The sequence below is a fragment of the Tachyglossus aculeatus genome, chromosome 7 (assembly GCF_015852505.1).
Source record: "Tachyglossus aculeatus isolate mTacAcu1 chromosome 7, mTacAcu1.pri, whole genome shotgun sequence".
NCBI classification, from domain to species: Eukaryota; Metazoa; Chordata; class Mammalia; order Monotremata; family Tachyglossidae; genus Tachyglossus; species Tachyglossus aculeatus.
This window is the reverse complement of record NC_052072.1, coordinates 45,244,720-45,269,054: the sequence shown is the minus strand read 5'-3', so window position 1 is coordinate 45,269,054 and position 24,335 is coordinate 45,244,720. Positions and strand designations below refer to the sequence as shown.

General features: G+C 41.0%; 1 protein-coding gene across 1 annotated transcript in view; it reads left to right on the top strand.

Annotated features, from left to right (window-relative positions):
• The window catches only part of FARP2 (FERM, ARH/RhoGEF and pleckstrin domain protein 2), a 109,312-nt gene that overhangs the window by 20,514 nt on the left and 64,463 nt on the right, over nt 1-24,335 (top strand). Inside the window, exons 3-7 of the mRNA XM_038748681.1 lie at nt 15,333-15,437; nt 15,949-15,991; nt 18,306-18,384; nt 20,688-20,785; nt 23,290-23,404. Of these exons, the coding sequence (XP_038604609.1) occupies nt 15,333-15,437; nt 15,949-15,991; nt 18,306-18,384; nt 20,688-20,785; nt 23,290-23,404 (440 nt within the window). The remainder of the gene's footprint in view (nt 1-15,332; nt 15,438-15,948; nt 15,992-18,305; nt 18,385-20,687; nt 20,786-23,289; nt 23,405-24,335) is intronic.

Below are 24,335 nucleotides of genomic sequence, written 5' to 3'. Positions count from 1 at the left end.
CTAGTGTGCAATAAATTATAAGTAATGCCCCAGCAGTTAGGACATTTGGACCTCCAAGCTCTTCATCAGCTGTCTCCCTTTTGTCTGTCCACTTTCTTCCATATGCATCCTAGCTCCTCCGTAGTTAATTTCACTAATGGCTTTACCTTCTCTCACCCATGCACATGCCTTCCTCCCTGCTTGGCACTTCCTCCCCGTCAAATCCTTCAAACCATGTCCTTCGTGCATCTCAGAGTCCCCCTACAAAGTCACATTCTCCAAGAAACATTGCTAAATTAAGCCTTCTGGCATTAAGGAAAACTTGCACTTGTAAATTGTCACCAACTCTTACTCTCCCAAGCACTTAGTAGACTGGTCTGCACACAGTAAGTGCTCAATAAACATAATTGATTGGTTTATTCTATACACCAGCAGTTTCTTGGATAATGCATCACACTAAATTCACACAGGCTTGGGTTATACTTCCCTAATCATGTTTTACCCAAAATGTGCTTTGAAAATACAAATTTGGACAAAAGTGAGGGGGTATCAGTCTTTTTATTCTTTTATCCATTTCTGGTTTTGCAGTTGTGATTTCTTGACTCCCCTTCCTTTAAAGCAGGGCCTTTCACTGCCGTGATATGATTCCAAGTGCTTAGTAGAGAACTCTGCACCTAGCTACTCAATAAATACTTTGTGTTAACAGTAAGTGTAGACATGAAAAGCACATTTGCAATATGGACTTTGACATTCCAATGGTTAAAAGGTGCTGCTTTATTACATTTATTCTGGTAGTGTGAGTGAGATTGAGATGTGTGTGTGTGTGTGTATATACACACACAAATACACACGCACATCTGTAATTGAAGTGAACATGGTTTGGGCAATAAATAATCTCTCTATATATGCATATACATATATATATATGTATGTGTGTGTCCATATTTAAAGAAGACATCACTAATGGTGAAATTAGTTATTCATAGCCAGTCTCTTGTGGTCATTACTCAGAACATTTTCATTGATATAATTCAATATTTGAAGAAATAGTGGCACACATACTTTCTGAAACCTTCAGTTCTGTAAAAATCTTTGAAAATATAGGGAGTAGAATAGCAGCATGGCATAATGGAAAGAGGACATGCCTGGGAGTCACAGGACCTGTGTTCTTATCCCCGCTCCAACACTTAACTGCTGTGTGACCTTGGGCAAGTTAATATGTCTGTGCCTCATCTGTAAAATGGGGAGTAAGACTGAAGCCTTGTGTGAAACAGGGACTGTGTCCAACCTCATTATCTTGTGCACTTCGTACAGTGCCTGGCTCACTGTAAGCACTTAACAAATACTATTAAAAAAAGAAAAATCATTGTGGAGAAAGTTTCTGCTGGGACAAACTGTCCTGTATTCCTGTCATTCTTTCATGAATTTGTATTGAACACCTGCAGAGAGTAAAGCAACATGCTGGATACTGGGATAAAATCCTGGATGAAAAGTGAAATGGTCTGAGTTCCCAAGGGACTCATTATCTAAATGGTGGGGATTGGCACAAATGTGCACACTTTAAAAAACAAAAACCTAGTGTATACATATCAGCCACATTGGAAGTAGGTGTTGTAGGGGATTTTGTAGTTTTAAGTGGAGAAGGGTGAGCGGACCATGGCGTTTACAGTTGCCTGCTGCTCAGTTTTGGCAAAAAGGTGTCCTTTGTTTTGCCAAAGCGGGGCTCAACACGTTTTATACAGAGAGAGTTTTAGGATATGACAAATCCGTACCTCTCAGAGATATTGCCAAGGTAAAATGAGATTCCTTACGTGAGACTCTTTGGGTTCTTTGTGAGAACAGAGGTATGCTATATATGAAGATGTTTTAGAAAACGATGTTGCTAACAGCAATATCTCTGCATTGACTAAGTGAAAAGAGGGTGACAGATGCTGACACACTACATTGAGTGGGAGTCTTGAAAAAACATCTGCGAGCCCCTCAGCAGCAAGGTTTAGTGACAGCCACAGGTCTGCAGATAACAGTTCCATGTGTGTGACTTTGAGTAAGTCACTTCACTTCTCTGTGCCTCAGTTACCTCATCTGTAAAATGGGGATTAAGACTGAGCCCTGCGAGGGACAACCTGATAATCTTGTGTCTATCAAGCACTTAGTACAGTGCTCTGCACACAGTAAGCGCGCAATAAATACGATTGAATGAATTCCAGCGCTTAAAACAGTGCTTGACACAGAGTAGCGCTTAACAAATACCCTATTATTATTATCATTATGTTAACCAAGAACAAAAAAATAACAGCCCAAAGTACAGCTGATGCCACCTAGGAACCACTTTTCCTCCAGATAAAGGTCAAGGGAGCAATCCAAAAAGCAAGATTTCTTCCTATGCAGGGCTTTTCATCAGCCTTGTTATTTATAAAACACTTCTGAACAATTTACATACGTGTATTCAGTATGGGAGGGAGGGAGGTGCAAATGAAGAAACTGAAGTGTAGAGGTGAAGGAACTTCTGTAAAGTCACTCAGAAAGTGGATGGGCTAAATGGAATTGGAATTTGCCACCTTAAATTTGGATTTGTTGGTTGTTTGTGAAACCATTCTGCCTCTTCTACCTATTTAGAATTTTGTGCAGTGTTTTTGTTGTTGTTGTTTTGTTTTTTAATTTGAAAACACCAGAGTTAAAACAACACATTGATCCCGTAATAGTAACTTCTGTGGCCATATCTATGTAAAAACAAAGCAGCTTCCAGTTAAAAAGAGGACATGATAATGTTCAGTGTTTTAAAACATTTCAGAAGAATTGTAGGAATAAAATGAATTTAAATCTTATGTTTCCTCCTTCCAATATGATTTGGAGTTGTCCTGGCATGGTGTGTTGATGCTAAACAAAAAATGAAAATTGCAAGTGAATGGCATAATATTTTTGCCTAGGTGACCCAGTAAGTAACTTTTAAAAATGTCTCTCTTTAAGTGAGTAGCAACAAAGTAGAATTTTGGGTACCTGCTTAGTGTCTGTAACAAAAGAAAAAAAAACCCAAAGCCTTTTTGGGTGGAACTAAAATGTGGTTCTAGGGAGTGTCCTAGGATACAGTTAGAAGTATGAGTCTTGTTTTATTATGTTTAGTCTGTATAATTTTGCACTATATATAATCTCTTCTGCTCATCACCACAAAGTGACCCACCCCACCCCCCATCAGTTTATTCTTCTAATTATCGTATGTATATATTTTTGTTGGCATTATGTCTCATATCTTTTCTCTTGAATTTTAAACTCATTGAAGGCAAAGATTGCACTCATTTAAAGTTTGCTTCATATTTCCTTATTAGATAGTTTAGTTTTAATATCACTTTGGCCTCTGAGTCACGAGAGGAAGCCCTGCTCCCCTAGCCACCGTACCCTTTTGCCCTTTTTGGACTTAAAAACAGTGATGTCTTTTATGTTGTGTTTCTTTCTTGATGTATTTTTCCCCAGCTTCCTTCAATCAACCAATCAGCCAGTGGTATTTATTGAGCACAACTGTGTGCAGAACACTGTACTAAGTGCTTGGGAGAGTACAATATAACAGTTGGTAGATATGCTACCTGCCCACAGTGAGCTTCCACAACTTATTCATAGATTGTGAGCCCTTCGGGCTCCTCGTAGTTGGAACTTATAAATCGAGGACTGCCTCCATTGATAATGGAGTGTCTCATGGAGGATGGTGGGTGAGCCTTAAACCTGACATTTCAGGACTGAGGCTCTGTAAGAAGTAATTGACTCTAGTGATAATGGTTGTACAGTCTCTTGTCCCTGCCAGTCCTGTTTTCCCTGGGGCATAAATGCAAGAAATGAAAAGGTGGGCAGGAGCAAAGCATATCGTGGAGCACATTCACGGTCCTGGGGATAACACTATTTTTCAGAAATATGAGAAGCAACATGGCCCTAGTGGAAAGAGCCGGTGCCTGAAAGTCAGAAGACCTGGGTTCTAATCCCGGCTCATTCATTCAGTCATATTTACCGAGCGCTTACTGTTGCAGAGCACGGTGTACTAAAACGCTCCACCAGTTGCCTGCTCTGTGACCTTAAGCAAGTCATTTCTCTGTGCCCCAGCATCCTCAACTGTAAAATGAGGATCCAATACCTGTTTTATTTGTGTTCATAATAATAATAATAATGATGGTATTAAGCGCTTACTATGTGCAAAACAGCGTTGTAAGCGCTGGAGGGATTCAAGTTGATCAGGTTGTCCCATGAGGGGCTCACAGTCTTAATCCCCATTTTACAGATGAGGGAACTGAGGCCCAGAGAAGTGAAGTGACTTGCCCAAAGTCACCCAGCTGACAATTGGCAGAGCCGGGATTTGAACCCCTGACCTCTGACTCCAAAGCCCGTGCTCTTTCCACTGAGCCACGCTGCTTCTCTATTTGTTATATTACTTGTTTATTTATTTGTTTATTTGTTATTTATGGTATTAAGCACTTAACTATGTGCCAAGCACTCCACTAAGTGCTGGGGTGGATACAAGCAGATCGGGTTGGACACAGTCCCTATCCCACGTGGGGCTCACAGTCTCAATCCCCATTTTACAGATGAGGGAACTGAGGCACAGAGAAGTGAATTGACTTGCCCACCATCACACAGCAGACAAGTGGTGGAGCCGGAATTAGAACCCAAGGCCTTTCAACTCCCAGGCCCGTGCTCTATCCACTATGCCATGCTGCTTCTCTACCTGTTCTCTCTCCTGATTAGACTGTGAGCCCCATGTGGGACAGGGACTGTGTCAACTATATGATCAACTTGTATCTACCCCAGTGCTTAGAACAGTGCTTGACACATAGTAAGTGCTTAACAAATACCATTAAAAGAAAATATTCCCATGCTTGTCCACCTTGCAGAACTCCCCAGGCATTTCTTTGGCCAGAAACCTTCATCATTAATGGCATAACCCTAGCAGGCGTACTCCTACTTGCCGAAATAAAGGCCGGAAACCAGGTCTCCTGATCCCCATCCCCATGTTCTTTCCTTTGGACCATTCATTCATTCATTCAGTCGTATTTATTGAGCGCTTACTGTGTGCAGAGTACTGGACTAAGCGCTTGGGAAGTACAAGCTGGCAACATATAGAGACGGTCCCTACCCAACAGCGGGCTCACAGTCTAGAAGACCAATAGCAGGACTTGAAGTTTCCGTACTGTATAGTCCTCAAACAGTTCACAGTTACAGGCAGACTGTTACAGGCCTTAACTTTCCTAACCTTTACCCATAAATTGCTCTGCACACAGTAAGCGCTCAATAAATACGATTGAATGAATGAATGAATAAATTATTTGTATTAATGTCTGTCTCCCCCTCTAGACTGTAAATTCATTGTGGGCAGGGAATGAGTCTACCAACTCTATTGTATAGTACTCCGGAGTGCTTACTATAGTGCTGTACACACAGTAGGCCCTCAATAAATACCATCGATGGTGATATCCTGAAGTTGTAAGCTTCTCTCTGTAGCTTATGGTGGTGGAGAGATAGAGAGCTACCCCAGGATTTGAAGGCTCTCCATAGTCTCCCGAGACTCAGTGACAGGGGAAATCCCGGGCATCATGTTCCAGGTTTTAGCCTGTGTCGACTGTTGGGCTGCAGACTTCTTCCCAGAACTGACAGTTGGAAAGGTGGGGTTCCCCTGAATGCTTGGGTGACCCCCATGCTGTCCACAGACTGTTGTTTCTGTCCCTGTAAACTTCTCCACTGTATACATTTCTGTGGGATTATAATGTTTGTAAAGGTGTTAGTGTGGTTTGGGGTAATAGAATGGTCATAATTGGTGTGCTTCTAGAGAAATTCTGATTGTTACTGAAATGATAAAGAAATATTTTTCCTTCGTTCCTCCTTGGCACGTGTACTTTTCTGGGTGCCGCTAGAATTTTGATCTAGCCCATTTTTAGAGTTGTGTTTCAGGGCAAATTATGTCTCAGGGCAAGATGGTGTAATAAGCTAGTCTGATTAAAAAAAATATTTTGCTTCCAAACATGAAAAATACATTCCTCCTAATCCCCTATTTTAAGTTGTTATAATCTTCCCTAAAGGCTTTTTCTATTTTTTTTTTTTCCGTTTTGGTTTGGTTTTCACTGAGATGTGAGTTTGTCCTTTTTGCAAATGTTGATATTTAAGACTGATCTACTTCATTTCTGAACAAAGGAAAAGCTATATCTCTTTTCCATTAAAACCTTTTCCAACTAAGAAGATAAACTCAAAAGCAGCTTTAGGGGTTTAAACAAATCATACTCATAGAAAATATTCATGTTTCAACTTGAGTTTTGAAAGTATGGAATACTCAGGCTTTCGTAAGTATGCTTATGCTAGATCAGGACGTTCCAGTTGGTAAAGCAATGGCAAATGTTTTCATTTTTATCTATCACATGGGTCACTTTTTAAGAAATATACAAAGAGATGGAAAGTGGTTTTAATAAATTATATTAGGTCTTGCAACAAATCTTCCTCAGTGTTCTCCACAGTACAAATACAGTGTCTGAATTTGAGAAGCTTGCTAGGAGTGGAGAAGAAGATACGAGACTTAGTAGCAAGATAGATACGATATATTTTATAGTTTCAAAAAGCAAGTGGGCTTTGTAAAAGAGATCGTTAGTTTGAAAAACGTCCTCCCCTATGCTCAGAGGGAGGCCTTCATTAGAATACTGTATTGTCTTCAGTTTTAAATTGCCACAAATGAAGCAAGAACTGCTTAGGGAACTTGGCAAAGGTCCGGAAGAAAAATTAAATAAAGGATTGGAAAATGGGCAGTAGAAGGAAAGGCTAAGGGATCTGTGTTTGTTTAACCTTGAGATGGATTTAGAAGGATTTAAGTCTTCAAGCATGTGAAAGAATATATTTTGGATGCTAGTGAGCAGATGTACTGTGTTTCTTAGGAAGGTGAGTCAAAAGGAAATAGATTTTTTGCAATGAAGGGGGTTTTAGATGCTGAGAACGAAAGGTGAACTATTAAGAAAGTACGTTCTGCCAGTTGGTAGATACCGTCGTTAATTGCCAAGGAAGAGTGTGGCTTCTCCTTCTCAAGTGATTTTTAAAGAGCCATGTAAAGCAAGATAGTTTAAATAAATGCAGTCTGCTTAGAGGTCAACTAGGGCAAGGGGTAGTTGACCTCTTTCAGTTTAATCTCACTTAATCTCCCACATGATTCCCCCTGCTTCTTAAATCCTGTTTCTGCTCAACCCTATCCTCCAGTTCTCGGCCACTGGTTATGGACAAAGCTCACTTTCTGTTTAGCTGAGACACGGTGGGCCTCAGCTGAGAAGCAGCGTGGCTAAGTGGATAGAGCATGGCCCTGAGAGTAAGCAGAACCCGAGTTCTAATTCAAGTTTCTCCACTTGTCTACTGTATGACCTTGGGTAAATCACTTCACTTCTCTGTGCCTCAGTTACCTCATCTGTAAAATGGGGATTAAAACTGTGAGCCCCATATGGGACAGGGACTGTGTCCAACCCGATTAGATGGTCTCTACCCCAGCACTTAGAACAATGCTTGACACATAGTAAGCGCTTAACAAATGCCATTATTTTATTGTTATTGTTACTAAAACTCTTCCGTTCAGTCCCATCCCGCTGGATCCCCTTTAGCCCAGTGGTATAATAGTTCTAACATATGTACAAGTTCCTCTCTTCTAAATTAATATGCTACTTAAAGGCTTTTGAGCAAGGATTATGCATTTCAGTAGTCCTTGTGGGTTTTCTTTCCAAGTATCAATCAATCAATTGTATTTACTGAGGGCTTAGTGTAGAGAGCACGCTACTGTAATAATAATAATAATAGTATTTGTTAACCACTTAACTGTGTGCCAGGAACTGTACTAAATGCTGGGGTGGATACAAGCAAATCGGATTGGACACAGTCCCTGTCCTGTGCAGGGCTCACAGTCTTCATCCCAATTTTACAGATGAGGGAACTGAGGCACAGAGAAGTGAAGTGGCTTGCCCAAGGCCACACAGCAGAAAGTGGCAGAGCCGACATCAGAACCCATGTCCGTCTCCCAGGCCCATGCTGTATCCACTATGCCGTGCTGCTCTTCTAATAAGCACTTGGGACAGTACACTAGAACAGAGTTGGTAGACACTTTCCCCGTCCACACCGAGCTTACAGTCTAAAGGCTGGTGGTGCGGGGGGGACCGACACTAATGTAAATAAATAAATTATGGATATGTATGTAAGTGCTGTGGGCTGAGAGGGGGGTGAAGGAAGGGTGTAAATCTAAGTGCAAGGGGGATGCAGACGGGAGTGGGAGAAGAGGAAGGAATTCCATCCGAAGCGGAGCATATATTTAGTATTAGTAATATGTGAGTATTTACAATATTGGAAGGGTGCCAGAATGAGAATGTACTGCCCATCAAAAATATTTGTGACCTTTCAAAGAATCTTAGAATGCATTCAAACATGGTTTCCCGTTCAGCCTTTCAGACTGCTTTTTAGTGCTTAGGACATGCAAAGGACATTTTTTTAGTTTCATCTACTAGACAAGAAAACGTTGGTGCCTGAAATTGAGATATAGAAATGCATTTTAATGTTTCAAACAGTAGTGGTCTTGAGTTTATTTCTGTCCTGGCAGATTGACTGGAAATGGGTACATGGAATAAACAACTTGAACTAAATCGAGTTGTCCCGAGAAGAATTTTCCCACAGTTCTCGAGACAAAGAATAAAGAAGCACTTTGTTGGTCAAGCTTTTGTAACCCATTTTCAAGACAAAATATATAATGCCACTCTTGCAAAAGCAACATTCTTGACAATGCACTTTGTTTAAATGCTTTTGCACTGATAAGCTTATACAAAATGAGATCATTCTGCAAAAAGCTATTAATTTTACCTGTTATATGTTGGATAGTCTATTTTGTAGCTCAGGATTGAAAACCCCTCTTTTCTTGGATGTCAGTCTGTCAATATGGAAACAGCTGAGAGGCCACTGATTTATATTGCTTGTATTCACTTTTCATTTTTGAATGCCTTTGAGGGAAGGACACCAAAAATATGTGGAAGCGCATGTGCCGTGAAGCAGGGAAACACATTTGCTCACAGTAGTTAAATCCCCAGTCTCGACCCACTATCTCCAGTATTCTGTTTAATCAGTGATATTTATTGGGAGCTTAGTGTGTGCAGAGGACTACAGTGAGCACTTCAGAGAGTACAGTACAAGAGAACTGGAAGACATATTCCATGCCCACAGGGAGCTAAGAGTCTAATTCGCAGTTTATGGTCCTGAAGTTGTTTTTCAGAGGTTATGGTTTCTCCAGCTAAAATCTCGTAATTATTAAGGCCTGCATCAATTTTCAAGAAAGTGGATGAACCCATAAGTGTAATGGAAGAAGACCCTAATAGAAAGATCAGTTAATCATTCCTATTTATTGAGCACTCACTATGCAGAGCACTGTGCAGAGCGTGTAAGAGAATATGACAGATTTGTTAAACACGTTCTCTGCCCTCAAAGAGGCGTAGTTCAAAGGTGCTCAGAAATGTTGAGGAGTTAGCTAACTATGAGATGCCTTAAGGAACAAAGAAAGCTGTGGTTTAACCTCCATTGGTTAAATTGTCCATTAAAGTTAGCAATCCACTACCACAGTCAAAAGATCTAATATTTACTGAGTGTCCTGCAAAAATCACAGTGCAACTTATTTTACAGTGTGACTTTATGCTTCCAATTACTTTAAAGACTAAATAGTAATTTAGCAATGCTTATTATTAATGCATAGCATGTAAAAAAATTTCATATTATTTTTCCAGAGTTTCTGGAGTGGAAAACAGCATGGCCTAGCAGAAAGAACGTAGGCATAGGAGTCAGAGGATCTGAGTCCTAATCCCAGCTCTGCCATTTGCCTGCCATGTGACCTTTGGAAAGTCACTTAACTTCTCTGTGCCTCAGTTTCCTCATCTGCAAATTGGGATTCAGAGCCCATTCTCTCTCCCACTGAGACTGTGAACCTCATGCAGGACAGGAACTGTGTCCAGTCCGATTTATCTTGTATAATAAAGATGATATTTGTTAAGCATTTGCAATATGTCAGGCACTGTTCTAAGCGCTGGGATAGATACAAGCTAATCAAGTTGGACACAGTCCCTGTCCCACATGGGACTCACTTATTAAATTTGTGCACTTTTTCCATATTTGGCCACCTATGTGCCAACTTCCATTCTGAGTGCAGGAATGAAAAAGGAGCAGGGATTTTGGAGGAGTGATGAAGATTGGCAGAGAGAAGGCTTCAAAGAGCTAATAGGCCAGAAAGCCACAAATTGGGGGCTTTACTGAACATCAGCCAGTCTGTTCTCCTTGACTTTGGGTCTCATGAGAGACAAGGAATGTCTGATCTGATTGTATAGTGGATAGTGGATTGGATAGTGTCTATCCCAGTGTTTGGTGTAGAGCAAGCACTTAATAAATACTACTATTATTAGTACTATTGCTTTTACCTTATCCAAAGGGACTAAAGTATGTAGTTATCATAAAGGCTTTTACAAGTTTTCCCAGTTTCTGCCTGGTTTCATTGATCTAGCCCTTATGTACCCCAAATAATTAATTTGCAATATTTGACTTTCAACTGGTTTTCAATAGAGGGGCTTTAATACCCACCATTTTGCTTTGATTTTTAAAGTGCACTCCTCAATTCCAAAATAATCCAGCCTTTTTCCCAGTCCCTCCACGACAGGTAAAATAGAGGAATGGATAATACACCTACATATCAGAGACACTTGCACATCGCCCCTTCAGTTATTCTCACACTCCCTCACAGAAAAAGAAGTGTGTCAGCAGAAATAGACACATCCATGCATTAACAATCCCATTCAGAGACACTTTTGTGTCTGATACTGCAAGGGAAATGAGAGCTTTGTTGGAGAAAGTCTCTTGGAGATGTGATTTTAATAAGGCTTTGAAGGGAGGGAGAGTGGTCGTCTCTTAAAGGTAGAAAGGGGTGAGCCGAGTGAGTGCTTTAAAGCTGATGTTAAGGCGTTCTGTTTGGAGGTGGAAGAGCAACCACTGGAGGTTCTTGAGGAGTGGGGAGATGTGGAGCGAATTTTTTTTTGAAAAATGATCAGGGCAGCAGATTGAGGTGTAGATTGGAGTGAGGAGTCAGTCAGTTGATCATATTTACTAAGCACTTACTGTGTGCAGAGCACTGTACTAAGTGCTTGGGAGAGTCACAATGTAACAATAAACAGACACACTACACTTGGGTAAGTACAACAGAAGCATGAGATACGTTTTTCTGTCCACAGTGAGCTTACAGGCAAATTTATACCCTTTCAAGAACTTAATATTCACATCACTCCCAGTCCCAAAGCACTTACGTGCACATTCACCGTCAGTCTCCCCGTCTAAGCTCTAAGCTTTTTCTGGGCAGGGAACATGTCTACCAACTTCATTGTATTGTGCTCTCTAAGGTGCTTAGTACAGTGTTCTGTGAACACACAGACAGCAAGTGTTCAAAAAAGATTAACGGGGAGATGGACACAAACATTTACAAATCAGGTAATGAAAATTTAAAAATTCACTGAATAATTGGCTATAAATATACTCAGAAGCTGAGGAAGTGCTAAAATAAGGGATGATGTGACTTGGGGAGTCAGGAGTTAAAGAACTCTTGTTGGAGAGGTGGGTTTTGAAGAAGACTGAAACTGGGGAGAGCTGTGGTCTGTCAGATTTGGTAGGGGAAGGAGTTCCAGGCTGGGGGAAACAGCATCCATGACTGAATTGAGGCGGGAAAGTCAAGAATGAAGTAGATGTAAAAAGCTAGCTTGGGAGAACAAACAGAATGAGCTGGGAGGATGTAGGCGAAGGGCCAGTATGTAAAATGGGGAGAGTTGTTGGAGGGCCTTAAAGCTAAGAGTTTTGCTTGATATTGAAGAATGTAGGTTTTGGAGTAGTACAAAGATGTGATCTGAGCTTCTTTAAGGGCAGGAAATGTGTCTGCTAGTTCTGTTGTGTTATACTCTCCCAAGCACTTAGTACAGTGCTCTACACATTGTAGGCACTCAGTAAATGTGACTGATTGATTGATGCTTCAAGAAAGTGACTTGTACAGCATTATGTTTTCTAGATTGGAGGAGGAAGAGGCTAGGGTTAAGGAGACAAGTGAGAAGGCAGAGACAGTAGCTTCCCCACAATAGCATGGGCTTGGGAATCAGAGGTCATTGGTTCTAATCCCGGCTCTGCCAATTGTCAGCTCTGTGACTTTGGGCAAGTCACTTCGTTTCTCTGAGCCTCAGTTATCTCATCTGTCAAAATGGGGATTAAGACTGTGAGCCCCACCTGGGACAACCTGATCACCTTGTATCCCCCCAGCGCTTAGAACAGTGCTTCGCACATAGTAAGCAAATGCCATCATCATTATTATTTTTAATATAACAAGAGGATGGACCAAGGCAATAACGGTTTGGGTGGAGAGGAGCACACAGATATGAGAAATTCTGTTTAGGAATAACCGGCTGCGTCTAGCAAAAGATCGAATGTGAGTTGAAAGGCAGCGAGGAGATGAGGATGACACCAAGGTTGTGGGAATCTATGGACTGGATGTTGTTTACCCCAGGTGGAAAAGTTAGGAAGAAGAACGGGTTTAGGTGGGCAGATGAGTAGTTCAGTTTTGGAAATGTTAAGTTTGAGATGCCAAACATCCAACATCCAAGTAGAGCTGTCCTGGATGCAAGAGATGATGTGGGTTTGAAGGTTAGATGAGAGGTCGGGGTTGGAGAGGTGAATTTGGAAATTGTCTGCCTTGAGGCGGTAACTGAAGGGAATAGGACCTAATAATAGTAATTATTATAATAATTGTGGTTTTTAACTGCTCTGTGTCAAGCACTGTACTAAGTGCTGGGATAGATAAAAGTTAATCAGCTACCATATGTGGTTCACCATCCAAGTAGGAGGGAGAACAAGTATTAAATCCCTGCTCTGCAGATGAGGGAACTGAAGCACAGAGAAGTTTAGTGACTTGTCCAAGGTCAGACAGCAGACAAGTGACGGAGCCAGGATTAAAGCCCAGGTCCTCTGACTTCCAAGCCCGTGCTCTTTTCACTAGACTGTATTGTTTTCTAGAATAGAGGGTCTGGGCCCTTTATTTTCCCTATCTGCCCTCCCCACTGTGTCCATTGGCTGTGCAGCCCTTAATCCCTTTGACACTCACCTCTGCTCTACAATACTTGTATAAATATTCTTGTACTGTACTATTTCCCCAGTCCCTAATCCACTTTAAAGTTTGTCTCTGCCTATAGACTCCATGTGGGCAGGGATCACGTCTACCATCTCTGTTGTATCATAATTTCCCAAGCGCTTCTTAATACAGTGCTCTGCAGGCAATAAGTGCTCAGTAATACCACTGATTAATTAAACAGAATTTGCAGCACACCTTCAGGGAGTGGGTGAGACGATGAAGAGGAGCCAGTGAATGAAACTAAAGAGTGGTCAGAGAAGTAGGAAGAAAATCAGGTTAGGACTTGGTGACCAAAGTGTTTTGAGGAGGAGATGATGGTCCACAGGGTTGAAGACTGTCAGGAGGACTTGAAGAGTAGAGTGTGTGAAATTTGGCTACTTGGTGGCCATCGATGACCTTAGCGCAGTACCAGTGAAGAGGTTGAAAACCTGATTGCAATGGGTCCACGAGCCAAGGACAAATGACTGTCTTGCAGAATGGTATAAGGTGTGTATGATTTTGTTCAGTGAGGGTTAAGTTGGAAGCCAGATTTGCAAATGCAAATATAAATAGTTCAGTTTGGTTTTGTTACCTTCTGCTCAATTCCACCGAAGTGGGAGAACAAGTTAAACATGTTCATTCAGGCAGGATGGCTTCTGAGAATCTTCGCAACTTTCCTGTGTATTGGACATTCCCGTTTTGGGGTGGGACTGGAGGGCAGGGTTGCTGACAAGTAGGGTAGTAATCCAGTTGCCCCACACGGCCACAGCCAGGCTGAGTCATTAGATGTTCGAAGGGCTTACAGGTTTGGAATTCCTTAGCCTTGGGAAGGCCCCAGAGAACTTACTGGGAGCATCGGGAGAACCCCCCCAAACAATAATAATAAGAATAGTGATGGTATTTGTTAAGCGCTTACCATCTGCAGTGGATATAAGCAAATCGAGCTGGATGTAGTCCCTGTCTCATGTGGGGCTCACAGTCTCAATCTCCATTTTACAGATGTAGTAATGAGGCACAGAGAAGTAAAGTGACTTGACCAAGGTCACACAGCAGAGAACAGTTCTTCTGTTCTTGGTTCTGACTATGGGGCTAGGGGACCAGGTTGCTTCCTGAGGGCTGTCTCGGCCCTGGGAAGTTGGGGGAGCTCCCTGACCTTGTCCAACCCTGGGACCTCCAGCCCACCCTAGTTTCACTTCCAGCCCTGGAACACCATGGGAACACGTCGGGAGAAGAAGATCGTGGAGTTCTGGAGCTTTCGCAGGAGCTGTGTAAATCTCACAGGGTCACTCAATCAATCAGTGATATTTATTGAGGGTGTCCTGTAGGCAGGGCACTGTACTAAGTACAGTATAACAGAGTTGGTAGACATGGTCCCTGCGCACAACGAGAGGGTCAGTAGGTATGGATTGCACTTGCAAGTCTAGGGCTGCCTTCCCGTCTGCTGTCTGCCACCTAAATGGCTGAAGATGCTGTCCTCTTCCCACCCCTTCAACTCTCAACTCCATCCTTCTTCCCTCTTCCTTCAGAGCGTAGTTAGACAAAAGGTGGTAGATAAAGACTGTGAGCCCCACGTGGGACAACCTGATCACCTTGTATCCCCCTCCAGCTCTTAGAACAGTGCACATAGTAAGTGCTTAACAAATGCCATCATTATTATTATTATTATAAGCAGATAGGTTTCCATCAAGAGGCAAGGGCTCCTCCTGTTTTTACAGTCTTGCAAAATAGAAAAAAAGTTACAGTTGTAGATTTTGACTGGTTCACGGAAACCTTTTCCATTTCAGTAGCATATATACGTCTTAGGTACTTTTTTTTCCTTTTTTTTGGTGTTTAAGTGCTTATTATGCACCAGGAAAACTTGACTACTGAGATTTATACAGTTCCAAGGATCTAGTCTATTCTAACTGAAGCAGAAACTGATCATTGTCAGTATATATTTTCGAAGACATTAATGAAAACAAGAAAATGCCATTGTAAAGCATTAAATCACAGGATTGGTGATGTGATTTCTGACCAGATGATCAGCCGTCTGTGAATCTTCTTAGATACACCCTGGACCACCTACTTAAAGCAAAGTTAGATTTTAGGAGTTTTACATTTTGAAGGAAGCCATAATGCACATTTTTTTTTTTTTAAGAAGTCTTGTCTCGGTTAGAACCTTGGATTTCGAGTTACTTAAACCTTTTTTTCTTCTTCCTTGTAGCCAAAATGTTTTGGACAAAAATTGCTGACAGAGGTTTTTAAACATTTAAATTTGATTGAGTGTGACTACTTCGGGTTGGAGTTCCAGAATATTCAATCTTATTGGGTATGTAGTAAATTGTATTTTACTGTTCTGTTAGTTTGATTTCATTCAAGGACTACACTTTTTATCAGTTTGGCTGACAAATGGGTGTGTTTCTAAATAAGTGCGCTCCCTCTTTAAAAAATAATAGAATGCTAACAACTTTATTAGGGCCGTCAAACTGCCAAGAAATAGAAAACTGATAGTTAAGAATTCAAATGCTATTATTTACTCTGCTATTTCCATTGCAGTAGAGTTGATGATGCTTTTGCCTCCTTAAACCTTTCGAAATGACTGTGAAATAAGAAATATAAACCTTGTCATTCCTTACTCATGCTTAGTGTGTGCTTTCAAGAGAAAGCTTTAGGCGTGGCTAAAACTTGTTTGAATTTGTGTATGAAAAAGAGAGTGTGATTCTTCATTATTGCACTAAATTGCAATGTTTTTGCTGTTTTGTGATAGGTTAATAAAATACACTTCTAAGTTAGAGAGTTCATGATGGATCTAATGCATTTTAAAAACATGTCTTCTTTAGATTTGGCTTGAGCCCATGAAGCCCATCATCAAGCAAGTGCTGAGTAAGTTCATTACACCCATTCTTTAAATGACTTATCTATTCAGGATGTCTTGAATTTAGAGTTGCCGTAGTGCTTGAATTATGAATTGATCTTTTCCTAATTAGCCTGCCGCCTTCTCCACCCTGTTGGATTTCTGGTCCATCGGCCTCAAGGCTGGAAGACTAGAAAATATGATCACTTTACTGTGTTTTGCTTGACACATCTGTTGTTCCCAATGCTGGCACCGATTCCCATAAAGCCGTTCAAATGAGACTTGTAATTAGAGTATACGTCTTTATAGTTTTCCTTGGATTAAGTTTGGATTTTTCAGATTATAAACAAGTGTAGTAGGAAGTTGCCCAGAACTATAGAAGAACATATGGAAAGCACTGTGGCCTAGTGGATAGAGCATGGGCCTAGGAGTTAGAAAACCTTGGGTTCTAATCCGTGCTCCACCATTTGACTGCTGTGTGATTTTTGGGGAAGTCACTTCTGTATGCCTCAATTACCTTATCTCCAAAATGGGGATTAAGACTTTGAGCCCCATGTAGGCTGCCGATCTCTTGCCCACGTTCTCCCTCTGTCCTGAAATTCCTTCAGCCTTCATAGCCGACAGACTCCCACTCTTCCCACCTTCAAGTTTTGGTATTTGTTAAGCAGTGTTCTAGGCACTGGGTAGATATTGAACATGTCAGGCACAGTCGCTGTCCCATATGAGGCTCACAGTCTAAGTAGGAGGGAGAACAGGGATTGAATCCCCATTTTACAGATGAGGAAACTGAGGCACAGAGAAGTTAAGTGACTTGCCCAAGGTCATACATCAGGCAAGCAGTGGAGCCAAAATTAGAACCCATGTCCTCTGACTCCCAAGCCTGTGGTCTTTCACCTAGGCCGTGCTATTCCACATGGCCTTATTAAAGTCATATCTCCTTCAAGAGGCCTTCCCAAACAAAGCCCTCATTCCCACCACTCCTCCTCCCGTTTGTGTCACCTATGCAATTGGATCTGTGCCCTTTACGCACTTTTAATTCATTCAATCATATTTATTGAGCGCTTACTGTGTGCAGAGCACTGTACTAAGTGCTTGGGAAGTACAAGTTGGCAACATATAGAGACGGTCCCTACCCAACAGTGGGCTCACAGTCTAGAAGACTTGATATTCTTGATATTGATATTGCACTTGATATTCACCTCCACCCTCAGCACTTAAGTACATATCTGTAATTTACTGTAATGCTCGCCTTCCACACTAGATGGTAAGCTCCTTGAAGTCAGGGAATGTCTCTACCAATTCTTTTGTTTTGCCCAAGCATTTAGTACGGTGCTTTGGACACAGTAAGTGTTAAATAAATGCCATTGATTGATTCAACCATAATTTTTCTAACTGGCCAAAAATTATTAAGACTTTAGAATCATCAGAATGATGTTCTGCAGTTAGTAATTATGCATTATTTTTAACATAGTGAACATTCACATGAGATTCGAATTTGATATTCTGAATATTACTACATTCTGTGTGATAGCTGTTTTGAATTCTCTTCCTGGATCCTAAAAATCTGACACAGTTGTTTCCCTGTGTCATGTAATTTTTTAATAGTTTATTAATGGACAAGGTATGAAGCAGCATGGTCTAGTGGAGAAACCGTGGGCCTGGGAGTCTGAAGGATCGGGGTTCTAATCCCAGCTCTGCCAATGGTTTGCTGTGTGACCTTGGGCGAGTCACGCACCTTCTCTGTGCCTCAGTTTTCTCAACTGTAAAATGAGGATACCTGTTCTCCCTCCTACTTAGACTATGAGCCCATGTGAGACAGGGTTTATGTCTAACCGAATTAACTTGTATATACCCCAGCACTTAGAACAATGTTTGACACATAGTAAGTACTTAACCAATTCCATGAAAAACAACCTCGAGACCTCTGAAGATCTTCTGAATAATACCTCAGTATATTTGTACAGTACTTTTTAGTTTTTCTGAAGCACTTTCAAATTGGTTACCTGATTTTATCCTAACAAAACCCCGTGAGGTAGGTAGTAAATTCTCTTTGTAGTTTGGGAAAACCGAGGCCCAGCATGATTTAATAACTTGCCCAAGGTCATGCGGCAGGCCATGACAGACCATATTGTCTTCTGCTTAATTGCTGTTTTTTTAAGTTGGTGCTACCTGAAATTTATGTGATTGTTAACCTTGCAAAACATACTGCCAGGCACAGATGGGCATGTAATATCATTTGATTTTCATTCAGTTGGCCAGCATCCAATCAAATGTGCCACTGATGTATTTATTAGAGAGTGAAAATCATCGCGTCTAAAAAACTTAAAGATATTCTTTCAACAGGACCAAAAAATACAGTGCTCCGGCTATCTGTAAAATTTTTCCCTCCTGATCCCGGCCAATTGCAAGAAGAATACACAAGGTAAGGAATCTTGCAACCTGCTTTATATGCAATGTTTTGGAATGGAAATAATGCCAAGACTAATAAGATTACTTTGAGCAAGAAGGAAAGGGAGCTAGAATTTAGAAATAGAAGTAGAATTTTCTTCATATTTTTCTTTTATATATGCATGTCCATGCATATTAAAAATCATATATTTTTTAGGCAGTGGGATGCCTAAGTAGTTCTTAGTTTTTTTCCTTAAATGCCATTCACAACTCTGGGTATAGACATAGAATTTTGTAATGGAGAAAGTGAGGGAATATTTTTTGGAAATGGGAGAGACTAGAGATAGGGAGGCCAGGGAGGAAATAATTAAGACTTTGTCCATGTGTTGGATATAAGGGCGGAAGTGTAAGGGGTAAATCTGTGATACATATTGAAGGGTTAGAAATAGAAAGAATATGGGAAGAAATGAGAAACTATTGTTACAGAGGAACCGATCAATGCTACAAAATTGTGATGCAGGAAAGACAGTCGTGTTGTCAACTGTAATGAAAAAGTGAGGAAGAAAAGAGAGCTTAAAAGGGAAGTCAAGGATTTGAATTTTGAATGTACTGAATTTTAAAATGCCAGTGGTTCATCCAGTTGGAAATGTCTTGAAGGCAAGAGAAAGTGTCTGTTGGTAGTGAAGGTGAGAAGTCAGGGCCAGAGATAGTGCCCCAGTCGCGTAGCACTAAATAACCAACCTCAAGTGGCTTTCATTCAAATCCTCACACCCTAAAAATTTAACAATTTTTCAACATTCTGTGGCAGTTTAAGAATGGCTCTCCCAAAACTCTCAATACAAAAGTTTTTGGTGCTCTTTATGTGGCATAGCTGTTTTGAAACAGGTCAGTCAATCAAGGTGTATCTTTTGAGTGTTTACTATGTGCAGATCACTGTACTAAACTCTTGGAAAAGTACATTATTACCAGACTTGATAGACACAATCTTTGCCCACAAGGAGCTTACAGTCCAGAGAGGGGAGACAGACCTTAAATAAATTACGGATATGTACGGAAGTGCTGAGGGAGGGGTGACAAAGAGAGCAGATCAGGGTTACGCAAAAGGGAGTGGGAAAAGAGGAAATGAGGACTTAGTCAGGGAAGGCCTCTTGGATGAGTTGTCCCATCAGTAAGACTTTGAAGGTGGGGAGAGTAATTGTCTGTTGGTTATATATTCAGTGCTTAGAACAGTGCTTGGCACATAGTAAGCGCTTAACAAATACTATTATTGTATGTAAAGGGAGGGTCTTCCAGGCCAGAGGCAAAATGTGGGCGATAGGTCAGAGGCGAGATAGACAAGATCGAGATACAGTGAGTAGGTTGGCATTAGAGGAACCAAAGTGTGCAGGATGGGTTATAATAAGAGAACAGCAAGATGAGGTAGGAGGGGTAAGGTGATTGAGTGCTTTAAAGCCACTGGTAGGGAGTTTGATACAGTGGTGGATGGGCAATTACTGGAGGTTCTTGAGGAATGGGGTAACATGGGCTTGAAGAGAAATTATATTTTGGAAATTCATTCTTTTGGACAGCCCTGATCTCTGTAGCGGTGGTAGTAAAAGGCGACAGGAGCATTCTTTATTGACGGGGTGGTTAATTCATCTCTTCATTTCCAATCTACTCAAATGTTTGAATATCATATCAAGATGGAAAACGGTGTGTTGGATGGAATAGTAGATGCTATTCTCAATGTATCTGAAATGCTTGGTGTTTATAGTAAAATCTTCCTAAGATATTTTTCCAGGGAAAACCCCATAACAGAGAAATAGACAATTACAGACTTGTACAATTTTGAGCCTATCCTGGAAGTTTGCAGGTTGTAACTTCTTTAGAAAATTTTGATGTACCTTAGGGTTTGTACAGTGACCTTGTTGGTCTTAGAATAAAATCTTTAAACTCACCTTATCTGGATCTCTTAACTGAAGATTTTAGTTATAAACAGGTGTGAATGCTGCACCATAAGAAAGGGAATCCCCTCTGTTGCCCATCATTTTTGAAGTTGACAGTGTTGCTGCCTGGATGCCACAGTGAAACAGAAAGGCTGATGTGTGCTCCCTACTTGTACTTAAAAAAATACAGTTGTAACGTGGCATTTGGTAATGTCCAGTTGTGTGGCCGGCCTGTTTTAGTGGCTTTGATTGTTTTACTTAAGCGAGCATGACATTTTCTTCAAATTGAGCCATTGTATTTCTGATGACATGACAGTGTGTATTGTCTCTAGCTGCCACTGGTTCTATTACGCTCATATGAACGTGACTGAGGATGTGATCTTAAAGAATTCTTAAAAAAATCTTTCTTCAGGTATCTATTTGCTTTGCAAATCAAGAGGGACTTGGTGGAAGAACGACTTACTTGCAGTGACAACACAGCAGCTCTTCTCGTCTCTCATCTTTTGCAATGTGGGTATCGCATCATCGGAGTGTAACAAGTGAAATGTGACTCTTTAAAGCCAGCGTATAAAGCAGCAAATGTGTGGTAGTGATTTAAATAGAAACCATGTCTTCTCATTTGTATATTATTCACAAACATTTTGGTAGTTATTCACAAACCATCACCAACTCTCCCTCCTTTATTTTTGGATTGTGAGTCCCTTGAAGGCCAGACACTGGCACTCATTCTCATGTGTTCTTGTCCACAATCCCCCTAGTACAGTGCTTTACACACAAAAACCATTCAATAAATAGTTTCGAATGAACGAAGGGAAAAAAAATCAGATTGCTTCTCTCCCACCTAACACCTGTGCGTTAACAGTTATTGTGGACTTCTTTCTCTGAGTGACCAGAATCCTTTTTTTTTTTTAATGGCACTTGTTAAGCACTTCCTAGGTACCAGGCATTGTACTAAACACTGGAGTAGATACAAGCTAATCAGGTTGGACCCAGTCCAGGTCCCATGTGGGATCACAGTCTTAATTTCCATTTTACAGTTGGGTTAACTAAAGCACAGAGAAGTAGTTTCATTTTCATGAATAAGGGTTTACAGATTTTTTTTTTTTTTTTTGGAAAAAGAATGTGCAAGCCAACTGTACAATCAATCAATCTATGGTATTTAGGGAGGCTTGCCTAAAGAATGGTGGAGCTACTTGTTGAGAAATTGATTGGAATGGGAGCTTAGTGCTCTGCAAACAGTAAGCGCTCAATAAATACAATTGAATGAATGAATGGGAGATATGGGAAAGTTAAGAAGCAGAACTGCTGTACTTCATTCCATTAAGAAGCCCTGTTCTTTGAAAAACCTCCTATCCTCCCTCCAGTGCCCCTGGAAAGATTGGCTTGGCACAACTGATTTGTCCCAGGCCCCATGCTGCTTAGGAACAGTCCCCGTAAATTCCTGCTCTATTTAAAATTAGGGAAAAGGGAAGTGTTTATTGGCTCCAGCAGTCTTGCAGTAGTGTGACAAATGATTCTAAAAGCATCAAATCCCCTTAAAAAGCAATATCTAGTCCCTCTAGAAAAAACAGATTCTCTCCTTATTAGAAAAACTCCCCAGATTCTCTAATTTTTAGTTTGACACAATGTGGTGTACTGAAAATCTGCATATTTTAATAATAAGACCTTACCATAGTGCACAATTTTCATATGTGAAAACCCTATTTTCAGCTTTGAGAAGCAGCATGGCCTAGTGGAAAGAGCTCAGAACCTGGGTTCTAAATACGACTCTACCCCTTGCCTGCTTTGTGACTTCGGGCAAGTCACTTAACTTCCCTGTGCTTCAGTTACCCCATCTGTAAAATGGAAATTAAGACTGTGATCAAACGTGGGACATAGACTGTTTCCAACCTGATTACCGTCAAGAGGCTCACAATTGAAGACATTGTCTTATAATTTAGTATATTGAGTGAAGGAGGAAAATGTATAAGTCCTTTTGTGATGCTAGGGATGACAGGAGCTGAGGGCAGGGAAGAGAAAGGAGCATTTTGATAATTCAACCTTCCCCCCCCACCAGCCCCACAGTATTTATGGTTACATCCATCTATAATTCATTTTAATGCTTGTCTCTGCCTCTAGCCTGAAAATTTTTTTAGTGGAAACATCGTACCTACTCCTGCATTGAACTCTCCCAAGCATTTAGTTCAGTAGTACAGTTAGTACACAGTTAGTACAGTGCTCTGCACACAGTAAGCGCTCAATAAATACGATTGATGATTTAGTTCATTGCTCTGCACACACTCACAGTAAGTGCTCAGTAAGTACCACTCACTGATTAATTGAACATCAGTGGAGGCGATAATAGTAATTGTGGTATTTTGTTAAGGGCTGTGTGCCCAACACTCTGTTGAATGCTAAGATAGATACAAGATAATCGGGTTGGACACAGTCCCTGTCCCAGATTCACAGTCTAAGAGGGAGGGAGAAGATATATTTAATCCCCATTTAACTTCCGAGGAACTGAGGCACGGAAAAGTTAAGTGAATTGCCCGAGGTCTCACAGCTGGCAGTTGGTGGAAGTGGGATTAGAACCTGGGTCTACTCACTGCCACATCTGTGCTTTTTAGGCGAGGCCGCCCTACTTCTGAGCGAGACAGCCAGTGAAAGCTGGACACTGAGAGCCTGAGGGAGGAGAAAAGGTGGGCCAGTGAGGTGCGGTTTTGTGGGGATCAACTCTGCCAGCCTTTCCCCAGTCCCCCCTCCTTGCTTGTTTCCCAAGTTTTTATTGTACTTCTCAAGGGGTGTGGCAGAATAGTGTTGATTGCTCAGAAACGTCCTACAATTGCACAAGGAGTTTCCAAAATCCAGCCAACATCCTCGCTGAGTTAATAGGGTAAATCTTTGTGAATCATCTACTGATGATATATCACCCTCTTCTTTGTCATTCTGAAAATGCTTTAAAGTTATCGTCCTCAGATATTTTGTTTCCCTAAATATATAACATTTGTTTACTTTTAATTCTTCTTTTTTTCCAGCTGAAATAGGGGACTATGATGAAACTCTGGATCAAGAGCACCTTAAAATAAACAAGTACTTTCCAAATCAGGAAAGGGCTCAAGAAAAGATATTAGAGTTCCATCAGAAGCACATGTAAGTGCACATTATTTTGAGGCATTGGATATTCTGGCTTTTAGTAGATAGCAGGGAGAGCAGATAAAATTGGTGTGAATATGATCCGCAAGGCTGTTTCTGAAATGAAATGGACTTTTGTCTTTGGGGATAGTGTGCTCTGCAAAAGTGCTACATCGGACCTAGAGAAGACACGGTCCTTGTTGCATAGTAGCGGAATTACACCGCAAAGTTTAGTGGTGTAAATTCATTTAAGGAAATTGGATATAAAGGAATAACAGGTAAAGAAATCGGGAATGCCAATTTTCACATATGTGTGAGTGAGGTTAATTTCACACTTAACTGTGGACTAGTTAAAATGAATACTGTAGGAGTATTTAGTAGTTAATATGCCGAATCATTTCAACACATCGGGCATTTATATTAAGCCTGATTCCTCCCCCTACTCTTTTAAGCTGGTGTAGGAATTTAGTCTGCCTATGGAGATTTAAATCGGGGTGGCAGAAAGGAGATAACAATAATAATAATAATAATAATAACTGTGGTATTTGTTAAGCACTTACTATGTGCCAAGCACTTTCTAAGACCTGGGGTGGATACAGGGTAATCAGGTTGTCCCACATGGAGCTCACACTTTTAATCCCCATTTTACAGATGAGGGAATTGAGGCCCAGAGAAGTGAAGTGTCTTGCTCAAGGTCACACAGCAGACAAGAGGCAGAGTCAGGATTAGAACCCACGTCCTCTGACTCCCAAGCCCAGGCCCAATTTCATTCCTTCTACAACACAAAGATGCTAAGTTATGTGCTTGTCATGGTCCTTTCTGTGGAGGCCTGCTAAAGGCAGTCTGTCTAATGTCCTTCGTGAAAAGTGCAGGAAGCATTATCAGGATCTCCAATTGGGTTTCAAATACTTTACCAAAATATGTGACACCATAGTAATAATAGCAGTAA